A 24,576-nucleotide genomic window follows, 5' to 3' on the forward strand; every position below is an offset into this window, starting at 1 on the left:
CCTTTGACTTTATGTTTTTTTTTGTGCTTCTCACGCTGTCGGTCATGTTTGTTTTCCTCTGATGTAGGCACAAAGGGGTTTTAAACACACAGCAGCATATGAAACCAGAAGTCGGCCTCAGGTGAATGTGTACAATATTTTAGATAAACTCTTGAGTAACTTAAGAGTATTTGATGGAAATATCTGTCTGCTGCTTTTAAAGAAATTATGTAGAATATTTACAGTTATTTGACAAAGCATTCAATTCAAATTGGACATTAAAAAAACAACCATAACAACTACAACTGACCTCCAAAGTTTAAGGTGAGCTAAACGGATTGCAACATGTCCCATTGCTAAAGGGGTTTTTACCACTTCCATTTTATCATCCTACGTATATCATTGAAGAAGTTACAGTTCTTTTTCTTCTACTGGCAAATAGTTTCCTTTTTTTATATATATATTTTTAGAATTGAATGTTTTTGCTCCAAACAGTACTTCCTTAATTAACTGCTGCTTTTCTTTGCTATTCTTGGCAAGCGAGGACCCTGGTAACATTTCCTGTCTTGATTTATTGTCCAGTGGTCACCAAGCTGCTATAATAGTCTCATATGAGGATTGAGAGCTTTATTTTGAACATTTTGTTTATTCCCTAGTGTACTATGTAGTCAGTATCCAGTCTAAATAATATCTCTTTCCATGGATGTATGCTGCGGATTCTCTTGTAGCTGCTTCATCCAAACCCCAGGCCTCTCTCTCTCTCTCTCTCTCTCCTCCTGGCTGTGATAAACTGCCTCAGTCCTTTCAGAGAGGTTTCCCCCTTTAACTGCCTTTGTTTCCAAACCGGTGATGGACATGGCAAGCATTCTTTTGCATCTCTGTTGCAATAGTTTCAAATGGTTCTGTTGACGTTGGGAGAATAAAGCACACAATGCTCAGGGGAGGAGTAAGAGGAAGCAGGGCGAAAAGCTCAAAAGGCTGGCAGTGAAAACCACGCCATGGTTGAACAGCTCGCTATCGGCACTATGGAGAGCCAGAGTTTGGCCCCCAGCAAGCTTTGCTTTACCCTCTGCAGGAGCTCGGACTGCAGGATGGCACAGATCCATCGCCTCCCGGATGAGACTTTTACAGCTCCACCGGGAAAGCTACTAGAGCTGTGTTGTAAAATATTGTGGTTACTTTGCTGCTGTGATGACTGGAAGTTGTAGGAGGCAGGCTGTTCTAGAGAACATGACTAACCTGTAGGAGATGCACATAAAAACAAAACAGACCCACTGATATGCTAGCTTTAAGAGCTTTAAGCATGGGCTGTGCAGGTGTTGCAATGTATGTAAAGGTAATAGCAGTGATTACTGATAAGCACAAGCCTGAGGCAAAGTCACAAATAATAATAATCAACCTCTTGTTTTATAATTTTGAGGTTCTCCAGCTATTTGATGAGAGCAATTAAAGCGAAAGCAAACAGTGAAAGGATATTTCATTGAAAGAAAAGAGTTTCACCGATGGAAAATGACTAACTTCCTGTTCAGACTACACAGAATCGGCCTGTGGTATGTTGAGTGGTGAGTTGAGAAGTCATCTTACAAGTTATTGCAATAGAAAAGTATTCAGGAGGGGTTTAGGTTGTGGTACTAAATTGTTTAAGCTAATTTGCAATACAGGCCAAACGCACGTTTCCATGTTAATCAAATATTATGTGATTATCTTCAGAGGAGGTTTGGTTTTTTTTTTCAATAGACTTTATTTTAAATTTGTAAACAATACAAAGAACAATTAAATCAACACATAGGTAAACAATATATATAAAGGAAATATATATATATACTGTATATATATATATATATATATATATATGTATATTATAAATACATATAATATACATATATATAAATAGCATATATATATATATATTATAAATAAATATAATAAAATAAAAACAAACAAAAATACAATTTTTTTCAAAAAGTAACATAAAACGCAAAACATTCCAGGGGTAAATATAAACAAATAAATCATAGTAACTTAAGTTAAAAATATTAAAATGGGAGCACAAACTCACCGTTTTACTAGCCTTTTTTTTTTTTTTTTTTACAGAAGATATAATCTTAATATATAGTTCCATTTCTTTCTTGAAAACATTAAAGTGAGGTTTAACGCAAATTTGCATTTATGAATGTAAAACTTTGCGACAATAATAAAATGAGATTGACTAGAAAATATTCTCTCTCATATATTGTGTTGAACAACCTGTACAACCTGACCTGAAAACATTTAATGAAAAGGTGAAACACTGGCTGAAACAAATCTAGTGTTCAGATCTTCAGAGGTTTATTTAAAATTTGTAAACAATACAAAGAATTGAATCAACACATAGGGAAACAATACATATAAAGGAAATATATATATATATATATATATATTTATTTATATTATATAAATATATATAAATATATATTATATAAATATATTATAAATAAATATAAATAAATATAATAAAATAAAAACAAACAAAAATAAAATACATTTAAAAAGTAATATATATATATATATATATATATATATATATATATATATATATATATATATATTATAAATAAATATAAATATATGTAATACAATAAAATAAAAACAAAAATAAAATAAATTTCAAAAGTAACATATATATATTATAAATATATTATAAATAAATATAAATATAAATATAAATAATGAAATAAAAACAAACAAAAATAAAATAAATTTAAAAAAGTAACATAAAACGCAAAACATGCCAGGGGTTAATATAAATAAATCAATAGTGTTCAGATCTTCAGAGGAGGTAATTAACACATTGGAGTGAACGTAAAGTTAACGTAAGGAAGACTAGCTGGCAGTAAATGGTTGGAGGCGGAGCACCAGGAGTTCATAACGCAGCGCTGCTGACAGACTGCTCTGTCCGGTTATCAGAGCGTCTGTCAGGCAGCAGCAGCAGATGAACCCCCTCCTCCTCCTCCTCCTCCTCCCCTTCATGCTGCTTTAAGTCCGCTAAGAAGCCACTAGTCCAATTAACCGAGAGGAGGCGGAAACCCACGGCTTATTAAACCAACTTCCTCGGCTCCTCGACGATGGATGTGAGCGCCGCTACGACTTCTTATGACGACGACCTGATACGACAGCCCGCCATAACCAAACAAGTTGGACCAGAAGAAGAAGAAGCGACGCACAGGAGCAGCAGCACCGTCACTGAGGAGATGTTGTTCTGAGCTCACACGTTAAAGCCGTTATATATATATAGCTGCTGCTGCTGCACGAGAGAGTATCATTTAGAAAAAGGCCTGCACGTGCATCAGTTGGCGACACTATAACGGAGTTTCCTCGAGCTGTTTGTGACGGTTGACGGCGGTTGGTTGGTTGGTCGTTAACATGGAAACGTTCACTGATGTGCTGCTCGTCACCGCAAATGTCGGGTCACTCTTTGACAATGTAAGTAGCTAGCTGACTTGTTGTGAGTTAAACATTAAAACTACACCACATTGCCGTGCTGCCAGGGGGATTAGCGTTAATGCTGTTAGGTAGGCTGACAGAGAAATAATGAGTCGAGAGAGAGAGAGCAGGAGGTATAAGTTTTACCTTGACTGCTAGTATACATCTTCGTTGCTATGTTACATCTTCGTTGCTATGTGTTACAAGGGTTACTAATGACCTGTCACTTTAATTTATTCATGTATTTTGTATAGTCTTACTCAGTCGTGTTTCTTTTGTCAGCTGTCAGTAACCTGCTTAATAGTGTTCACCTTAAAGTTGATATCTAGGCTATATATTATAATTATAATTTATTTACCTGTTGGATGCAAACGTTTTAAGCATCACGTGACCTGTAGGTGTTGCACTGAAATCTGTGACCCGTCAGATTCAGTGACACTGAAAGGTCACCTATATGAAAACATATTGAAATGTTCACCAAATACTCTACAGGTAGACAAAACATAGGACCTATGACCCTGCAGGGAAAACCTAAACCTATATGTAACTCTTTTAAAGTTATTGTTCAAATGTACTATATGTAACAATTTACATTTATTAATCATTTTGTATTGCCATTTATGTTTGTATATACATGAATAAAGTAAAGTGACAGGCTGTCACTTTACTTTATTCATGTATTTTGTATCACTGTCTTAACTCAGTCGTGTTTCTTTTGTCGGCTGTCAGTAACGTGCTCAATTAGTGTTCATCCTGCTGTAGTTGATTGAAAGAAAAGCTTAAGTTGAGGCTATATTATAATTATTTTTTATTACCCGTTGGGATGCGAAAGTTTTAAGCATCACGTGACCTGTAGGTGTTGCACTGAAATCTGTGACCCGTCAGATTCAGTGACACAGTGAAAGGTCACCTATGCAAACATATTGAAATGTTCACCAAATACTCTACAGGTATAGACAAAACATGACCAACGAAAAAACCTAAACCTATATGTAGCTAACTCTTTTAAAATGATTGCTCAAAGGTACTGTATGTAACAATTTACATTTATTAATCCTGTAAGACCTGTAAGAGGCCGGTGTTGCACTGAAATCTGTGACCCATCAGATTCAGTGACACAGTGAAAGGTCACCTATATGAAAACATATTGAAATGTTCACCAAATACTCTACAGGTAGACAAAACAAAGGACCTATGACCCTATGAAAACCTAAACCTATATGTTACTCTTTAAAATGATTGCTCAAAGGTACTGTATGTAACAATTTACATTTATTAATCACTTTGTATTGTCATTGTGTGAACAGAGATTGTAATGTAACTTAAAAACTGAGACTTTCAGCAATTTTTCTCGGTTGCCCATAATATCCTGTGGACTGATTTCTATGTAAAGGACTCGGGACGGTTTTGCTTTGTAATGTAAGCTGATGAAGTAATTTGCAAATGCCAAGCTAGTTAGTAACATGAAGATTGGACATTAACGGTGATATATTACTGTAATGTAATGTCACGTCACTGTTTTGGCCAATGCCCAGGATGATCGCTACGGAGTAGGGATGTCACGGTAGCAGAAATCTAGTAGTCGTTACCAATACCAGTGAATTTCCACGATTCTCGATACCAATTTCAATAACACGGTAAAAAAAAAAAAAATTTAAAATCCCATGTAATTCAACACATATTCTTTTATTAAAAGCATTTGGACATTACAAAAAACAGAGGCATGTAGCCTTTAAGTAATAAATACAAAGAATTGACCCATTTTGGTGTATCAGCGGCATGTTATCAATCGATAATCAGACGACGGACACACACATACTGACCATGAACGCATCTGGTCCGTCATCTCAGAGTAGTAGGAGCAGGAGGCAGAGGAGTTGTTGTCGAAGTGAAAAGCAAACGCACCTATTTGTCAATATTTCACGTTTATCTCAAAGCTAAGGGAATCATAACGTTAATGAGGTAATCGCCGCGAGGTGGATGGAGCTGTCACAGCCGATGTGCACGGTGCAGCGGCACCAGGTAGACTCCCGCCGTGGAGCCCCGCAGCAAAACCGTTACCGTAGAGGCCAGACACACCGCCACCCGACAGTAAAAATCAGAGTCAAGGCTCTGCACATATTGACCGTCATCTTTTCTTGTAAAATGTCCGGTGTAATCGGTGACACCGGTGTTGTCACAAGTTTATTAACCAGTGGGAAGATTTTCCTCACTGTCACATCCCTACCAACGACCATTACAGGCATCGTATGGTACCTTTGGTACTGTAGAAAAAGAGTACCGTCACTTTTTTATAAAATTTTGGCATCGACTTGGTACCGAAGTATCGGTTCTCGTGACATCCCTACTACGGAGTGCGAGCACGAGCAACAGGATGCGGACTGCAGTTCACTTAATGGCCACTGGTGTCATTAATGACAAGGACTTTCTAAAAGTTGCATATAGTCCCTTTAATTTTTGCAAGGGTTTTATGTACAGGTCACGTGACGCTGATTTTTATAACGCAGGTAAAGATTTTGAAAAAAAAAACATGGATTATTCAGAATAAAAAGGGGTCCCAATTCATAATTAATTGACCAAAATTAACTGGAGTAAAAAAAAAGTAATATTTACCTTATTGGACCTGTAACAGCACACCTTACATGTTGACCACATTTTCTGTATATCTAAGTGGACTAACATAAGTTTGTCTTCATTTATTATATACCCTGGCCCGGACATCCATGACATCTCATGTCATTCAGTATTTGTGTGTGTGTGTGTGTGTGTGTATGTGTGCCACTACAGTGGTCTTCCAGACCCTCTAAATTAGTATTAGACCCTGACCTCCAGGGTTGTAAATTTACTTTTTTGTTCACCTGCCACTGTGGTTGGTGGATTCCAAAATCTACCAGCCACTCAATAGATTACCATTGTTTTTTTGGGGCTGGTGAGTGAAGCAAATCTAGCAGCCACTTGCATGTTTTACCAGCATTTGGCTGGTGGCTGGTGCTAATTTCCAACCCTGCCACCCTCCAATTTTTTATATAAATTAGTCCTATGTGGACCCTCTGCAGGTGTGGCCCCCCATAATCATAATGGCCCCTCACTACCCTGTTGAAAATCACTGCTGATGTTAGTACAGGGAGGGTCTGTGTTACTCAGTATCCTTATCATACTGTATGGCATTTACATCATCGGCTCCAGTGGTAACACTATATGACTATATATGTTATCTAAGTTATAGTTTATAGCCTATTCTTACATTTTTGTAAAAAAAAATAAATAACATATAACCACTTTTTACAATGTATTAAAACGATAAGGCTTTAATTTAACTCTTCTATCTTCAATGGTTTTCAGTCTTGGCCTCTGCTGGGCTGACAAAAGGGAGACTTTTGCAGGGAGGAGGGCTCTTACGCTCATGGAAATTTGGCTCAGGACCATGTTTCCGGTTGCCAGATCTGGCTCCAATGAAAACATGTTAGATCCCATTGTGGGAGATATGTAAACAGATGAATATCTTCCCCGGGGGACTTCAGCTTTTCTACAGATTTAGGCCCCCCCTGTTTCTATAAACACTCCTAAACGTTCACCCTGCTCTTTGGGATAAGAGCAAGACCTTAAGCACATCACAGCGTAAATCCTATTGATTTACAGCACTGGGACTATCCTGTCGGAGCAGTTTAGCCAGTGCGACAGTCTGCTGCTTCGTGCCACCAGTAACATTTCTATGGCACACTACAGCAGTATCCCGGAGATTATGTAGACTCTGTTACATTGAATAGATGTTACTGTTACACACACATTCCCTTTATGCATACAAATGGCGTCAGACAAATTATAACATGTAAGAGCATCAGTTGTTGGAACACATTTCAGCCAATTTTCATTGGACAGCTTAGAGCAACAAAGCCTTAACTTAATCGCCATGCTGGATTCATTAAAGCTAACTCTTGTCTTTGGAACAGCGCTGCTGTGGAAGCTTGCTTAAGGCCTCTCTTGTTGATCGTGCCCAGTCTTGTTGCCTCACCCAGGGGGGAAAAACAAACTGTTTTGTTGCTGGAATGATTCAGGTTTTCCTTCACTAGTTTTTGATGAGGTTTTCTGACTTGTGATGAGCATCTCGAGTATAATTGCTGTATGAACTGTAACTCTAAAACATATATATATTACAGTTATATATGAATGAATCAGGGTCGGTGTGTTCATGACTGTGTTAGTAGCTAGAATGATGTGAGACGAGTCCTTCAGGTTATAATGGCTGAGCTGCAGTCACATCCCCTGCCACACCGCCATGCAAATGCACTATGCAAAGCCATTCCTCAGCTAGTATGAACGCACCTGGCGTCGCAGACGGTTGTAAATTACCTTGCGATGGGAAAACTTTGAAGCGGGTGTATAAGGAAGGACATGTTCGCATGCCACAGTTTAGGAGCAGTTGTTGATTTACGAGTTATAGTCTTCAAAAAGCCAGAGAAGCCAGTTTTAGAGTCGGAGAGGATTCTCTGGTATGAGAATGAAGAAGCATTTACCATCAGTGTAACTGTGAGCGTAACATTTAATTTTTCCCTAGCATGTGAGGGGAAATAATAAAATTCAATTAAATAAATTCAGTTATTTATCTGTTATCTGTTTATCTGTACACAAGGCAATATGGTGCTGGTTTTATACAGACAGTGTAAATGGGTTTCTTCCAAACAAGGAAAGGGCTGCTATATAAGCTCTAACCTCGTTTGACAGATTGCTTTGTTTGAGGATTTATCCGCATGCTTTCCTCATACATGTTTGACAGTATAATCAGCTGTCAAGTGGCCATGAAATATGAAACACGCCATCAGGGAGGATGTGTGGACAGTGGCCAGATTACGACAGGTGCAGCTCCACTTGAATGACACTACATCCTGGAACACACTGGATAATATTTCCAGACAGACTTTATTGTTTGTTTTAACCTGCTGGGAGTTAATTATAGCTCAGAGTCTTTCCTTTCATTGATTAACGACTTCCTGAATTCCATTTGACCAGTGTGTTAGCTGGCAATGTGATTTTAAAGCCAGAAGCTATGATGATTTTTTTTGGTAAATTAATGATTTGTTTTTGTATATCCCGTAGGGTAGCATTCTATAAAACATTAAAACTGACTCATTTTGTGCAGTTGAAAGGAAACTTCATAATTAAAGCTTCTCTAATCAATTATTTTATTTTAAATTAATATGTGTGAAAGGAGTCGCTCAGATTGACAAACCCACTGGTTTGTCACTAAGTGCACTTGAAGATGAAGATCACGTTGTGAGGATAGAAGCATGATGTCTGTGAACTTTCAAGTAGCATCAGCTCGCTAACTTTGTTAACGTTAGCTTGTCAGCTAAATTATTTAGCTTCAGTATATTTATACAGTTTTGTACTATATACTGTATTATACAGTGGTGTTACAGCAGTATGCAGCACGGTTTATGTATAATAACGTTGTGTGCAATGGCTAGTCTGTTTAACTACTACTGTTGTCTGGTAACCTAGCTAGCTACACAGTCCTTTCAGAAAGAAAAGTTGAAATGAGAAAAAGGAAATGTGAAGAGGAACAGAAATGTTGTGAGGATAAGGAAATGTTGAGTGGAGACAATGGCTATAAATTATAAAATGTGTGCCAATATCAAAAAATAGGCATTGGCACACAAATGAATGCTAATGTTGCTCTGTGTCTGTATGATGCAAAGCCTATGGAAAGGAGGCTGAATCACGTGTCATCAACGCATCATATCTTTGGGGGTATAACACATGCGCAGTAAAATCTGGCCTGCACTCGCCGAAATTGAGCCAATCGCAACGCACGACCGCAGCATCAGTCACACTGCGCATGTGTCATACCCCATACCCCAAGACCCATGTCCGTCCGTGACCCAGCGGCCTTTCTATAGGCCTTGATAAGGTGATAATATGTCAGTTCTGTATTTACAGCTCGTTGCACTGCCCCCAGGTGGCCCAAAAACAAATGAAGTATTTGATTTTAGACCAATTCTTCAAGAAAGATTGCATGCATTGATGTTTTTTCTCTTTTTCATTTTATAGTTGGGTGAAATTCAAAATGAATGGTTACAAGAATTGTACAAGGTAAGTTTGGGCCTCCTGGATCTTGCATTAATAATTTACATTTAGTATTTCCACTCATCACTGGCAGTGTCACATATTTCTCTCTTACATTTTATGGACAGTCTAGTTCAGTTGAAGCAAATAAAATCTTTGTTGGCTCTGGCCCACTTTTATAGGCTTCCGGCATCATTACAATGACATCCCAACATACACAACAGCTCCATGTTCCTCTGGAAAACAGATACTGTGTATCAGCACGGTCACTGATAACATAGCCACACTACAAATTCAATCACAGAAAATCTCCACCTCACCCCTAAAGGATAGTTCACTTCATCCTGAGACACACAGTGTTGAGCAGCCCCTTCACTCCTCATTACTCTGTAATGTAAAAACCTCTAGACTATGACCTGTTTGTGCTGCTTTGTTACAGACGATCCACAGCCACAAGCCGCAGTTCATCGCCCTGCACTTCCAGGAGGTGGGAGGGAAGGACTACATGGCCAACATGGGCCAAGCCGAAAACTTCTTTAGGTAGGACTAATAATGTGCTACTCACAATCCATGTTGTTCAGTGAATTCATGCTAGTCCTTCACCATGTGTTTGATATTATCACAACTGTTAAAAAAATGAAAGTCCTCTCTCCTTCTTGTATTCAAATAGGGCAGCAACTAACAATTATTTTCATTATTGACTAATCTGCCAGAGTAATTTCTCTGATAGTCAGTTTGGTCTAAACAATTTAAAGAAAACAGAGAAAAAAATGCCCATCACAGTTTCCCAAAGACCTAGTATAGATAGCTTGTTTTGACCACCAACCCAAAGATATTCAGTTAAAAATCACAGAAGATTAAGAAAATCAACAGACATTCACATTTGAGAAGCTAGAACCACTTAAGTTATTACAATTACAATTACAATTATGCTTAGTAAATGACTTTAAAATTAATTGACTATCACAATTCTTGCCAATTAATTTCCTTTGATTTTATTAAGGATCCCCATTAGTGCCATAGCAACCAGCTAATCATCCTGGGGTCCACATTAAGCACATACAAAAACAAACCATACCATACAAATACACAAATAAAAACCTTAGAAATAACAAATTACAGATAAAACTTACAAATAGTACACCTAAGATAGCAAACCAAACAAAACAAACATACAAACGCTACCACAGCAAACAAATTAAAGTCTTAGATCAAATTTAAAGTTTCTTTTTAAACGTTGATTTACTTACAATGCAGCAGAGACTTTGAGGCAAATTATTCCAGAGAGAAATTGATCTATAAATAAAAGATCGTAGTAACACATTTTACATAATCATTCCACTAATCGCTTCAGTTCTACATCATCATCATCATCATCATCATCAAAGGGAACAAACATTTTACTCTGTGCCTAATCTAATGAAAGCTCTGTCGTGCTCTGTGGTTCCCAGGAGCATTGAGTCCAGTGAGGAAATGAAAGACTTTGACAGAGTCTGCATCTATGTGGACAACCAGTTTCAAGCAGAAGACAGCTTCACGGTGAGAAACACACAGAGTAGTTCACACGTACTTCCACTAGATGGGGTCCTCCTCCATGTTAGTGCTCAGAGGGAGATGAAGGCATTGGATGTACAATGCTGGTGCTGGTGAGTGAAAAGCAGGAGCTGGTTACTGTTGGTCAACGCTTTAGGAATGAATTTGTAGACCCTAATGGAGCATTTGTACAATATAATTTATTATATTTTGTACATTATTAGATTTCTTTTTGCAAAAGACAAAAAAAAAAACTGAAGTGAAAAATATCATCAGTGATATCAGCGTAAAATCTCACCTTAAAGCAAATTATACTAGAAAAAAAAGTTAACATTTTATAAAGAAGTTTTATATAAGTGCGAAGGCTATCGTGGGATGTTTTCGATGGAAGAGTTTTCCCTTTGTGATGAAGATAAGAGAAAACCACGTCACATCGTTCACTATCAGAAGCATCAGTGCATATTTGCCGTACTTTTCATTATATGATTTGTTGTGCATTTGTGTTTATGGGTTGGGTTTCATCCATCAAGGGCCACCGCACAATCTCAGACATGTTCACAAACATGAAAGTGAGTTAGATCTCAAAGATATAGTATGAAACAATGTCGTAGTTAGTTACATGATGCCAAAACGGAAGAGATTCTTAAAGTCAGGTTTGTTAAGTTATTCGTGACGCCACTTGCAGCTCTTATCGTCATCTATCGCTGAACCCAGAGTCTGTCTCTGTAGATGAAGTCTGACCTGGTGCTCTTCAGCGCCTGGCGGGACGCTGCAGTGCTCGGGCTCATGGGCTCAGCTTCGATCTCCACATCTGTCGTGAAAGCCATTTCTTACTTCTTCTTTAAGCGACCTCACACAGCACCAGCAAGTTTTTCTCGCAAGTCTTTTTCCTTGGGATTGAACGGTGTTCGGAGTTGCTCGTAACGGGGTTTGTCAGGTTTAGTTTGTCTGAAATTCTGCACAGGTTGTGAGTAACACCTCCCAGGTTGAGAAAAGTGGCTGAGTATTTCTTAAACTATTAACCCTTACTCCTCCCACGTGATCCCCCCACACTGGGCGTCTGACAGTAGGGGTCAACGGCTGCATCTGTAGACTGAAGGTGTGTGAAGTAAAAAGGAGAAAGTCAATGGCCAGGTGAGGGGGGGGGGAGACAGGCCAAAGTCAATACATTTAACTCTAGATTAAAACTATTGATCCCAGCCCATTTGTGCACGATAAATAAAGTGTGAGGGGGGGTGGGGATGGAAGACAGCTGGGACTAAGTTTCCCCTGCGCTCGAGTGTTCGCACCCTCCACTGTTTGCCCTGAGAGGGTTTCAGCCCCCCTCCCCACCCACCCACCCCTCCTAATGCCTCATTCTCATTTCGTCGGTGCCACCTGCATTGATTTTCAATTTGTTTCCCCCTGGCTGCGGATCATCAGTTATACGGCCAAGAGAGAGTTTGGGGGGTTCTCCTTTCAGAGGGGCTGCAGGAGCAGAGGGGGCAGACTTGCATGCATTCCCAGTACAAATGGTGTTTTGATAAAAAATCACTTGTAAGTCAATATTTTTTTATTAAACTGTGCACAAACCTGATTGATGAAGATAGGTGTTTGGCGGAGTATGTGGAGGAGAATGTGTATCTGAGTGTGTGTGTGTACTTTGCAGTACTGTTTAAACATGATATTATCACTGATCCAACATAAACTTGGACAAATTTCATTTTTTATGAGCTAATGATCAGAATATAGCCTTAATTTTCATCTAATTGTTAAATGAAATGACCGTTTTTGAACTTGCTTCTCAGAAACATTCTATTAGTTTGAGCAGGGAGTGAACAACCCTATCAGACTCGGTCAAATAACTCCCTGACTCGAACCTTAGTTTGGACAAGTTGGCCACTAATTGCCGCTCACTGGAGCCGACCACGGAGACACCTCCATTTTATTAAACGAGGATGACTTTGGCACCGAAGATAAATGATCTCTTCAGGGAGAGATCTCTCATGCTACGACTGGATGTTTGTGTGTGTGGGGGGGGTCGTACAGCGGTCCGTCACGCCCCGAGCCCTCCGAGTGCCGGCTGATTTTTCTTCGGCCCCCAGTCACAGCAGCGGCGCTGGCAGACAGCAGGCCTACTGCTTAATACCTTTTAAATTGTTTTAATTTTCTGTCTTTATTGATCTCACAGGGCATGATTAATCAGATCAGTGGAGCAGGCAGTTAGTACATTAAAAATTGTCAGCCCCATGTCAGGGATGATTGGGTGCTGAAGTGTGTGTATGAGGGGGAGAGTGGGGGGGGCAGTTTGTGGATATGTTGTGCAGTTACGTGTTCACTTTGAACGTCTCTATTCTTTAAAGTTTCATGTGTCTTTGGAAGAGTAACAATATACTGTGGGTCGTTCAATACAAGGCTCACATGATGGGGAAATGAACAATTCAATTCATCATCTCTGAGGTCCAGTTGATGATTTTGATGTTTAGGTTTCATTGTGCGTCGCTGTTGTGAGACCACCCTAAATGGTTCAGACAGAGCTCAAGTGTTCCTTTTTAAAAAGCTCAAATATTATAGTTTTATAAAGTTTAATTCTGCAATATTGAAACTGGGAATATGTAAGGCACATTTTCAGGCATTTTTGCTGGACTAAAATGTGTGTTCTTTTCAGCAAATGTCTGAAGCTAAAGGCGTCTGCAACAACATTAAAAGTGTAATTTCAGTATGAATTTCTAAGACCTTTATCACAGCTGAAAACTGTCAAAACTGCACATTTGTGATGTTTATGGTTAACCTGAAACCGATTTTACATGTTATAACTATTAATTGTTGCAACAATTAATCGATTATTCGATCAGTTGTCAACTTTTAAATTTATCGCCAACTATTTTGATAATTCATTAATCAGTTTGAGTAATTTTTTAAGAAAAAAAGTCAAAATTCTCTGACTCCAGCTTATTAAATGTGAATATTTTCTGGTTTCTTTACTCTTCTGTGACAGTAAACTGAATATCTTTGAGTTGTGGACAAAACAAGACATTTGAGGACGTCATCTTGGGCTTTGGGGAACACTGATCGACATTTTTCACCATTTTCTGACATTTTATAGACCAAACGACTAATCAATTACTCAAGAAAAATAATCAACAGATTAATCAACAGTGAAAATAGTCGTTAGTTGGAGCCCTAATTGTTACACTTCTGTCCTTTATTTCTCTCTCTGCAGGCTTTGGGGAGCATCTACTTCATCCACAAGACACTGAAAAACATCTATCAGTATGATTTTAATGGTAAAAACTTTACTCCTTATGCATGACGTCTGCATTGATTGTTGTTGTTTTACTATTCGTCAGCTGGTGATGTATTCATATTGCTTTGTCCTTGGAAAAAAATTTTGATCATTTTAGTTCTCTCAACACAAACCCCTCCTCTTGCATCCCGTACTGTTTTGCTAATGGCTCATAAATGGCTCACACCTTCAATGGAGTAATGTTGCATATGATTGGCAACGTTCTTGTAATTCTTTTTAATATCAAGAATTTCAGGACATTTCTCTTTGTATAATGACAGTTTTATGGCCCACCCCTCCCGGTCAGATATTTTGCAAAGAACCTGAATTTAAAGTGGAGCTGTTATTTTGCTGCTGCATAGTCCAGTCACGTTAGGCGTGAAAAAGCTCCTCAGAAAAGCTTATGGAAGAACCATAAACATCCCGCAGCTGCCACTCGCTGTGTGGCCCCAAACCGATTGTTGTTCACCAAACACAGTCTAATGGCTCGCTTATAGATCCCCTCATCACGTATGCCGCTCTGATGAGGTTAACACCAGTTTATTGATTGCTGTTTGCATGTTTTCTCACTCTTTTACATGTCACTCCCCCTCCACACCCTCTGTCTCTCTCTCCCCCTCACAGTTAAGGATTTTAAAGCAGTGTCGGGACAGAACAAGCACGTGGGCTCTATGGACGGGGTCACCACGGTGGAGAAAGAAAAATTCCCAAAGAATTTCTGGCCTGATGTGAGTATGTATGCATGAGTGTGCATCTGTGTAAGCTTACATTTGTATGTGTGTGTGTGTGTGTGTGTGTGTGTGTGTGTGTGTGTGTGTGCAGGTGTGGGGAGGGGCACGTGAGGGCCAAAGGGAGATGTTGGGACAAATGAGTCTACTGGGGCTGTAGGGGCTGTCTGCAGGCTCTGACAGGGAGATGAGACAAATTATGTGAAAGAATCAATAATTATCAGTTTGGCCCTCTAAAGACACGGCTCACTGCTGTTTAGTGACTCGCTCTAATTTGTCTCTGTTGCAGTTCAAGTGGTCCAGAAAGGGCTTCATGAGGACCCGCTGGATCATACACAACCAGTACGTACCGTGCACTAACCTCAGTCAACCTTGGACTCAACTCACTTTCACTTTTGGTTGGTGTGTTGACTTCTGTGAAATCCAGTTGTTGTTATAAGAAATGAAGCAATGGATGCCAAGCCGTGAATGATTCGTCTGCCATAAAAAAAAAGGGAGTATGTTTTTCCGAGAAGGGTTGGGTGTTGTTAGATATGTTCCACTACTAGTGCCAATACAATATAATAATATTCACACCTTACTTTTAGATATAGGAATTAGTTTTTCTTCAAAACTGTTTTTTAAAAGTCTAAAGCAGCATTTTATTAATATTTTTTGTATTGACACAATTCTGCAGTTCAAATCAGCTCTCCACAGCATTTTAGCGTCTTTTTAGTTTATTATTTTGGTGTGTATGACCTGCGATTTTAGTGAGCGCCCACCACATTCAGAAACAATTACTCAGTGCTCCTTCAGTGGCTCACACTCAGTGTGTATTGTGGATGGTTTTTTTTGCTGTTGTTTTTTAGATTTTTTTTTTGGCTTTTTGCCTTTATTTGATAGTGACAGTGATAGTTATGAAAGTGGGAGAGAGAGGGGATACCATGCAGCAAAGGGCCGCGGGTTGGATTGGAACCCCGGGCCCCTGCGGTAAGGACTCAACCTTGGTACATTCATTTAGTTTGGCAACTAAACAGTCCAATTAAAAACGATCATCTATTTTACATTTATACGTAGCCGAAGCAGCAAGGTGCCCTGCTGCCGACCCAGATCATATGCTGAATGTTACAGGACTGTGAACACATTCATCATCATATACTGTATATGATATATATATATATATATATATACACTGTATATACTGTATATATATATATACTGTATATATATATATATAGATATAATGTGTATATCTATATGTAAATATATATATATGTATATATATATATATATATAATGTATGTTTTGAAACCACTGAATTGAAGTAAATGAAGCTAAATATGGCCCTGAAACAAACCACGATAGATCTGCTGCTACAGCTGCCAGTGTTTTCTGGAAACTGTAGTCACTATTTGCTCTGCTGTGTTGTCACCTGGGGGATAATAACAAAAGGAGCCCACAATCTGTGTGCAACAACATCACGCTGTGAGTCAACCCGGCTCCTTTGTTGGATGCACATTAATTGTTTTCCCGTGACAGCCAAAGAAAAGGGGCGAACGCTCAGCACAAAAGACAAATGTGCTTGTTTGTGGACTCCGCATTAACACGAGCGCACTCGCTGATAAGAAAGCTCCTCATAAGTGACACCCGACGTTGGCACACTCGCACATAGTTATCTAATTGTTTCCTGTTTCCTTTACAGAGGTCTGGACCTGGTCAATGTCCACCTGTTCCACGATGCCTCCAACCTCATTGCCTGCAACTCCAGTCCATCCATTTACACAGCCAACCGCAAAAACGCTCTCAGATACGTCGTCAACAGGTCGGATTTCCAGCTGTACACAACTATGAAAAACATGACTGTAAAATGCACAAGATAACGGCAAACACTCACAAAGTTAGAACTATAAAAACAAGGCAGATGCTATTATAGCACCCAGGTGTCAGTAGCTAACAATACTATTTGCACCCGGGGTGGAATAGCCAATGTGGCTATTTACAACCAACTGTATAGCATGGCAGAGCCAACACCCAGATGTCCATAGCAAACAATGCTATTGGCACTCAACCGGGGCACACATTTGAAACTGTATGTGTATATGTACTGTATGTATATTTTTCCTAACCCTAACCATGTAGTTTTGTTGCCTAAACCTAACCACACTGCAACTGAAAACTGAAAATGAAAAAAAAAACAGAAAACTAAGTGTAAAAATAGGCTTGTCACAAGACTCTTAACACTGGCCGCTTTGGTGTAAGTCCTGAGTTTGACCTATTCATCCACCACACAACCTAGTCCCTGTACATGCTTTGTTGCTCTTTATATCAGTACTTTTATGACGCTCTTTATATTATTACTACTACTACTAAATCATTCTGGCAGAAAGCCTTTCAGCTAATTAACTATTATTAAATTAAGTAGCCTATTCAACTTGTGTGGGTGTAAATAGCCGAATAGCTGTCGTGTGACTATTCTCACCCGGATACAAATAGATACTCCAAGAAAAGGATTATTTAAGACTCCTTGCTTGACTGAATGACCGCCATGAATGGAGTATGTTTTCTCACAGTCTTGGCTAATATCATCATGTAAACAGGATATTTCATGAATTTACTTAAACTCTGACCTTTGAATGAGCTATTCTGAAGTTATTATCATATTCATGTGAATTTATACACACTCATACAGTAAGAGAAAAAAGACTGACAGTGCTATTTCCTTCCAGGATATCAGACAGCCGCTACACTCCGCTGCCTTTTCTCCTCTTTGGAGATTTCAACTTCCGCCTGGACACACTTAGTCTGGTCCAGGTATGTAACACAACACTTTTTCTCCCGAAGCTCAGGTGATGAGGACGTGTATTAGCCTGGTGTTTTGACATAGGCTCTTCCTTGTGTTTGTGTTTCTGTGAGCAGCATCTGTCCAATTCGGCAGACGTGCAGACGGTGAAGAAGGACAGCAGTAACGAAGTGGAGAAGATCATCTGCGAAGAAAAAGACAACGACCACCAGGTGATTAAACCGGTTCCGTTAAGACAACTGACTTTTTATTTTTCAGTGCTGCTTTCACTTCACCTGTTTTCGTTTCACCCGCAGGTGCTGCTCCACATTGAGGAGAAGCTGTTTGCCTACCTGCACCAGGCAGTTTTCAGGGAGGACAACGGCAAAGCAGTGAGTCCTCAACTTTCACCCACACTGACCCCATGAGCTGCGACTATAAACTAGTAAACAACAGGCTGCTTAGCAACAATCTGACACTTCTTCCCAGATTTAAGATTAGACCCTATCAGCGGAAATACATAGTCGTATGAATGACAAAAGCTCGGAGGTAAACAAAGCCGTGATAACTTTGACAGTAAACTGGCATTTCACCCGCGCTTAAGATGCACTCACTCACATCCCGCTTGTTTTTAATGTGTTGAGGTTTCCTGTAGAGCTTATCAGTAATGGCCTCTATCCCTCAGCTATTGAAGTACGACAAAGAAGTTGCAGCCTTTCATGATGTCATTGGGGAAGAGGACATCAAGTTTCCACCCAGGTAACCAAGCTTAATGCTGCAAACATACTGTGTATAAACTCTGTTGGTATGCCTAAAATACATTCTCTGTGTTTCTCTCTCTCTCTCTCTCAGCTACCCCTACAGTGAAGAGTACACTAAACCGACCCAGTACATGAACACTCGCTGTCCTGCCTGGTGTGATCGCATCCTCATGGCACACACTGCCCAAGAATTCATCCACAGGGTCAGTCAGTCAATGCAACTATCATTATATTTCAAGCTGAAATTCATAACTTTCCACCCAAAGTGCAGAATATATTCTCTGGTAAAAGCTTTATATATACACAGTTTAATACAGGATTGCAACTTCCTAATCGGTTATTTGTTGTCAGATAAGGCTAAGTGGCTATGGGACCTTTCTTTTCTAACACCATTGTTCAAACAATATTTTGCATTCTCACATGGCAAGCGAGTTGATTACAAGATTAGTGTCATTTATCTTAAAAGCTAACCATAGGTTGTATCATTAGCGAGTGCGTTATTTGTCCAATGAAGCGTCAATATCTTTAAATCCCAAACCTCTCTCTAAGCCCTGTACCCCTTAGTTACTGTTGCTACGTCAAGCTTCTCTCACAGCACGTTGCAATAACGGTGACAGATTTACAGCCAAGAATAGATCATTATTTTCAAAACAATGAGTCCTTTATTTCAGACGGTGAAAGACAAAAGCTTCTTATCTGTAGCCGGTGACCGTCAATTGTCAGCTGTAACTAGCTAACTAATTAAGCTAACGCTAGCTTTATGAGTTGGTTGAAAATGTTGTCTCTGGCTTTTTAGTGTTTCCAGCTGATTCTCTTTTTTAATATGCACTTAATGGCTACATACATGATGAGACTGTGTTGTCTGTGAGGCTGAGGCTAAAGCTGTGCGTCAGCGGCAATAAGTCAGCATCCTCATAAGTTAATGATCCACATAGAAGACGTGAAAATAAAGAAACCGTATTGTTCTTGCATTGAAGTGTAGAGCTAGTTTGTCCAAGTATTAAAAGAATGAGGACGTAAAATGTAACATCAAACATTATTTCACTGTAACAAAAGCTAGCTACTGAAGTGTAATATTTACTATTAGTGTCCCTTCCAGAGTACAGGTACTGAGACAACAAAATGCAGTTTAGCATCTAACCAGAAAGCAAAAAAGCAGTAAAGTGAAGATTAATGTACAGATTATATACAGCATGAAATATGGAATATTTATAATTCCCGATTTTATTAGGGTCGCCAAATAAATGGGCAGAATGGCCAGCTGGAGGTATGAATACAGTGAATACACTATAGATCTGATACGTGCAATATGGCTCTGGTTTGAACATAATGTTTCGGTCTTGTCATTATTTATCATGTAGTCCAACATTTAACAGTACTCGACCATGCAGATGACATAAAATTGTGACATTTTAACTAAAAGAAGTTATATTTCACATTAAATCTATAAATTATTTTAGGTCAAATTTAATGTCCTTTGTTTCTAAAAGTTCATTCATCCTTTCAGGGAGATGACGGGGAGAAGAGCGTTGTTTACAACACAGTGGGCCCTAATGTCTGTATGGGAGACCATAAGGTAACAGTTGAAATAGAATAGTGCTGTATATTGTGCAGGCAAGCAAACCAGCCATGTAGAGTAACTCTGGTGTGTTTTTCTTCTAGCCCGTTTTCTTGTTCTTCTCACTGAAGACAAATGACCATTGACTCGGATCCTTCTCAATGGTAAGAACATGTGCCAGTGAGTTTGTACTGTACAGCATGTTGAAGTGCATGTGGTGATTCCAGAGGAGAAGATTCAGCGTGTGTGTGTGTGTGTGTGTGTGAGAGCGATCACAGTAATCTTGCTCCGGCTCCCCAGAGAGCCATAATCCAGGCTGGCCCATTGGAGTCGGGATATGAACTAAGATGAAGTGCCTGCGGGACACGGGCGCTCCTTTGTGTCCAGCGTGGTAGGACCACAAGCGATCAGCACCTTTCACTGATCTATGTCTATTGAATCCTCTCCACTGTCACTGTGGCCACACGCTAAGTGCATTGCTGGGCCGCTTTTCATTAATTACCACCTGGATGATCGGCCGGAGAGACATGCATCGTGCCGGACAGCGTATTGGCATTTTTACGGCCATGATTTTTGTTTTGCTGCCGTTTAAATGTATTTTTTTAGGGATGGACTGCTTTTTCATGAGGGTCCTTCTTCAGAAGGCTGCAAAATAATGAGTCCACGCAATGAAGGGACTTAGAAGATGCTGCAACCAGCCCGCTTTTCCCTTTTGTGTTTGACATTTTGAGACAGCAGTAACTCTGTATTTCTCAGGCTATGTTTTACCAGTAAAGAGAGACATCTTACATTTTATTTACAATGCATACGGTGTAAATAGAGATGGATAAATAGAGAAGTTACATAACGGATGGGATTGGTTGGCCTCATTTCTAAAGGGAGGAGCTTTGAATGGCTTTCACTGGGCTCTGACTTGGTATTAATAACCATATAATAGGGTAGACAGTTTTTATAATCCCCGTCAGCAAGATATTTTGTCCCCACCCACTGTATCCTGCACTGTGAAATACTGGGAGAGGAAAGAAGAATTTGTACACTGGTTGAATAGAGTCCTATATCTAATCTCATTCCTATATTTTTGCTTCTGTTGGTACATGATATATGATCTGTGTGTCTGCTGCAGGTCAATAACCGCACCGTCCTCACAGCCCTGCCACAGCATCAGTACCAGAGGGTAATAATCAGCATGATGGTTACCCGCCACAAACCCACCGATCATCAGCCAGCAGCGGGTCTCGACACAGGTAGTGCCGGCTGTGAAAACCCCTTCCTCACATCACCGGTGTCTCACATATGACCGTTTCACTGCCGCATACTGGCCCCGAGTGACACGAGCACAGATTTATCAGCAGCCGTTGTGGATTTCTGATGCGGTTTTCCAGATTATCCACTCACTCTCAAGTCCCCCGACATGAAAGCTGAGCGTCACCGAGGATGTTCCTGCTTGAGACAAAACTATGGTGTGAAGACTGCAGTGTGTGACTGTGGACCAGCCCCCTTTTACATGGATGTGTATGCAAAACATTCTTTTCTGATTGTAGTTGCATTTTTTTTTTTTTTTTTTAAATATGCCTTTTTCTTACAGGCAGTGTCGGACAAACCCCAGCCGAGGCATCACAAATGTTCTCGTTCCTTATTGGCCCTAAATAATTTATGAAATCTTCAGTCAGTCAGGCCACTTTGTAGCAACTGAACTTCAATAGATTTTAAATTAGCAGTTGAATCAGAATCCAGTATCGTGAAACTGCTGTTAATAAGTAATGTTTAGCTAAACCTTATTATGAGCCACTAATAATAATGAAAACTAAAAAATATGGGATCTTTTAATATCAATCATTGGACCAGTCCTACTGACTATGTGTCTAGTTTTATTTTGTATTTCACAATGTTTTTAGTTCCGGTATTTTTTTTTTTTGTAAAGTTGTTTACTCCCACTGCAAGCAAGATTTTCTACCACAGTTGGAGGAATGCTGCTATCTCAGTTTCCTGTAGACATGACGGTTTAGTTAGATGCCCTCCGTAGATAAAATATCATTTATGAAGGATATCTTACTGACTTGTTTTTCATACTTGTAGCTACTTTTCTCACAGCAGCTTTGACTGCGTCACTGTGTCACTCATATCTTTAGCAAAGTCATTCCCAGAATTGATTTTTGATAAATGACACTAGACAGTGGACAATAACATTTTAAAGCAACAACCAACCGACTACAGCTGTTTATGAATGCTGTGGGAGCTGAATTTATGAATATAACACAGCAGCAGTGTTTCACCCTGTTGAATTTAAAGTATCATTCTTTTGCTGTTTTTCTAAACTGTACGTCAATAATACCAAGTGCTTTTTTCCACAAGCTATAACTCAGCAGTTCTCAATTTTTCGATTTTAGCCGTCCTCGCTCAGAGAAAGTTTTCTTTACTGTTTGTCTGCGCGGGAATCTTTTCTACTCTGGTTGGCATCGACCTTATTCCATTGCCAAAAGAATTATAACGTAGGCCTCGCGTGTTTACTTCTAACTGTGCTTAAGGCTTCACGAACTCCTGTATATACACATGTGTGCACCCACACACAACACAGAAGGCACTGGTTTTATTTTGTTTTGTTAATTCATAGTCTTATTGTGTAGCACAAGTAATGTTTTTTGATGTTAGATGTTTTTTTTTAATCTGGCTTTAATAATGACTAATTGAAAGAATTTAAAATATGTTTGTCGTTCGTCACTTTCATCCAATCCCAGCTGTCACGTATTTGAATTGTTTGTGTGTCTTGTGGAGCTTCTTTTGTCTTACGCAGCTTGGTGGAAGAGTACGCTCTCTATGTTCATGCAAAAATACTTTTCATGCATAAATTCACATATGAAGTTTGGACTGTCAGTCACATTTGTACAGCGGGACTGAAGCCTCGCCATAACAAGATTAAGTTAAGAGTCAGTGATGCAAATGTTTGTGTAGGTTGAAGAGTTTGTTAGTAATAAACTTGTAGCAGTTCGCTGTTGACCAGTCATGGGAGGCGAGTTCATTATAAGGCCAGTATTATTACATTTAGATTAACTCTGGTCAAACACTACATCATTGTCATATTTCACTTTTGTAAATAAAATATTACTCTCATAAATGTGTTGCATTGTTATTTATAGGCTTTACCAGAACTCTATATGTGTTGCAACACATGGTGGGGATTTTTGAGACAGATTTTTGACAGCTTTGGCTGAAACTTTGGCCTTTGGGAACAACCCCAGTCACGGCTTTACAGTAAATGCTACGTGAAAGACGTGAAAGACGTGAAAGACGTGAAAGACGTGAGCATGTATGTTACTTCCCTCATGAAACTGATAAACCGGTATGGTTGCGTAAACTCCTGCATGCCACAGTTTGCCTGCTGTTACTTGGAAGTCCTGCATGCCACAGTTTGCCTGCTGTTACTTGGAAGTCCTGCATGCCACAGCTAGCCCGCTGTTACTGGAAAGTCCTGCATGCCACAGCTAGCCCGCTGTTACTGGAAAGTCCTGCATGCAACATCTAGCTCGCTGTTACTGAAAAGTCCTGCATGCAACATCTAGCCCGCTGTTAATGGAAAAAGAGTCAGGTGTCCTACAAGATTACTTTTATTATTTAATTTTTTAGTTTGACACGAAGATGGCAAAATCTCACTAATTCTGACTTTTGTGTTGGTCAGATTTAAAAAAGAAATATATATATATATAGAGCAGAGTCAAGCTAAATGGACATTGAGACTGCACTAACTTAACTGTATGTCTGTGTTATGCATTCATTTCACATAGACTTGAGCCAGGAGGTGAGGTGCTGCAGAAGAAAAACTGCATCTAAAACAGAGGAGGTATTAAGCCTGCCCTCTAAAGCTGGAATGGGCTGGCTGTTTAGGACATTTTGCTCAGATCGAAAGTCTTCAGGGGTCGACAAATCAAGAGACTGATTCTAACCTTTATTGCATTTCTTTTTTTTGTAGTTGTTGGAGGGAGACTAAAACATGGATTACCTCCTGAAAATTCAAGAATCACAAAGATTTTCTAATGCTTGATCATTTTTAAATATTTGTATTATCAAAGCTCCAATATGGACTTGAGCAACATTTACATCATGATAGAATTGGCGATAGATGATACTAACATTAGTACGTCTGAACCATGTGGAGGCTAAACAAACTGAGAGCCTCTCTATTGATTTTAGGTTGACGTGGGTCGTTGGGGGTCATTGTCTTCAGTTAAACCATACCACACTGATAAATCACACAAGATTTGACCTTTGACCTTTCAGCGTTTGTGCCTTTTTGCTTGCAGTTTCAGTCTAACTGTCACTGGGCAGCAAAGACACCGGCGGAACTTGAGCCCGATAAATGATTAACAATCATTTCTTTTACGGCATTGTTAATATTTTTACAATGTATTTCAAAAGCAAGTATACAATAAATAATAAAGCAAAGCTGTGAACTTGCAGTGATTTTACTTCAAGTC

The 24,576-nt window shown here is 39.3% G+C and overlaps 1 protein-coding gene across 1 annotated transcript; it reads left to right on the forward strand.

Moving 5' to 3' along the window:
- Positions 1-2,886: 2,886 nt before the first annotated feature.
- Positions 2,887-23,219, forward strand: inpp5l (inositol polyphosphate-5-phosphatase L). The gene is made up of 16 exons (XM_037778362.1): positions 2,887-3,441; positions 9,490-9,531; positions 9,944-10,044; positions 10,956-11,043; positions 14,240-14,303; positions 14,927-15,030; positions 15,320-15,372; positions 16,712-16,831; positions 17,736-17,820; positions 17,926-18,021; positions 18,106-18,180; positions 18,474-18,547; positions 18,641-18,752; positions 20,057-20,125; positions 20,212-20,271; positions 21,231-23,219. Exons 1-15 carry the CDS (start codon positions 3,382-3,384, stop codon positions 20,251-20,253), a joined length of 1,185 nt encoding a protein of 394 aa, XP_037634290.1. The 5' UTR covers positions 2,887-3,381; the 3' UTR covers positions 20,254-20,271; positions 21,231-23,219.
- The last annotated feature ends 1,357 nt before the right edge of the window (positions 23,220-24,576 follow it).

This window comes from Sebastes umbrosus, chromosome 8 (assembly GCF_015220745.1).
Source record: "Sebastes umbrosus isolate fSebUmb1 chromosome 8, fSebUmb1.pri, whole genome shotgun sequence".
In the NCBI taxonomy this organism is placed as follows: domain Eukaryota; kingdom Metazoa; phylum Chordata; class Actinopteri; order Perciformes; family Sebastidae; genus Sebastes; species Sebastes umbrosus.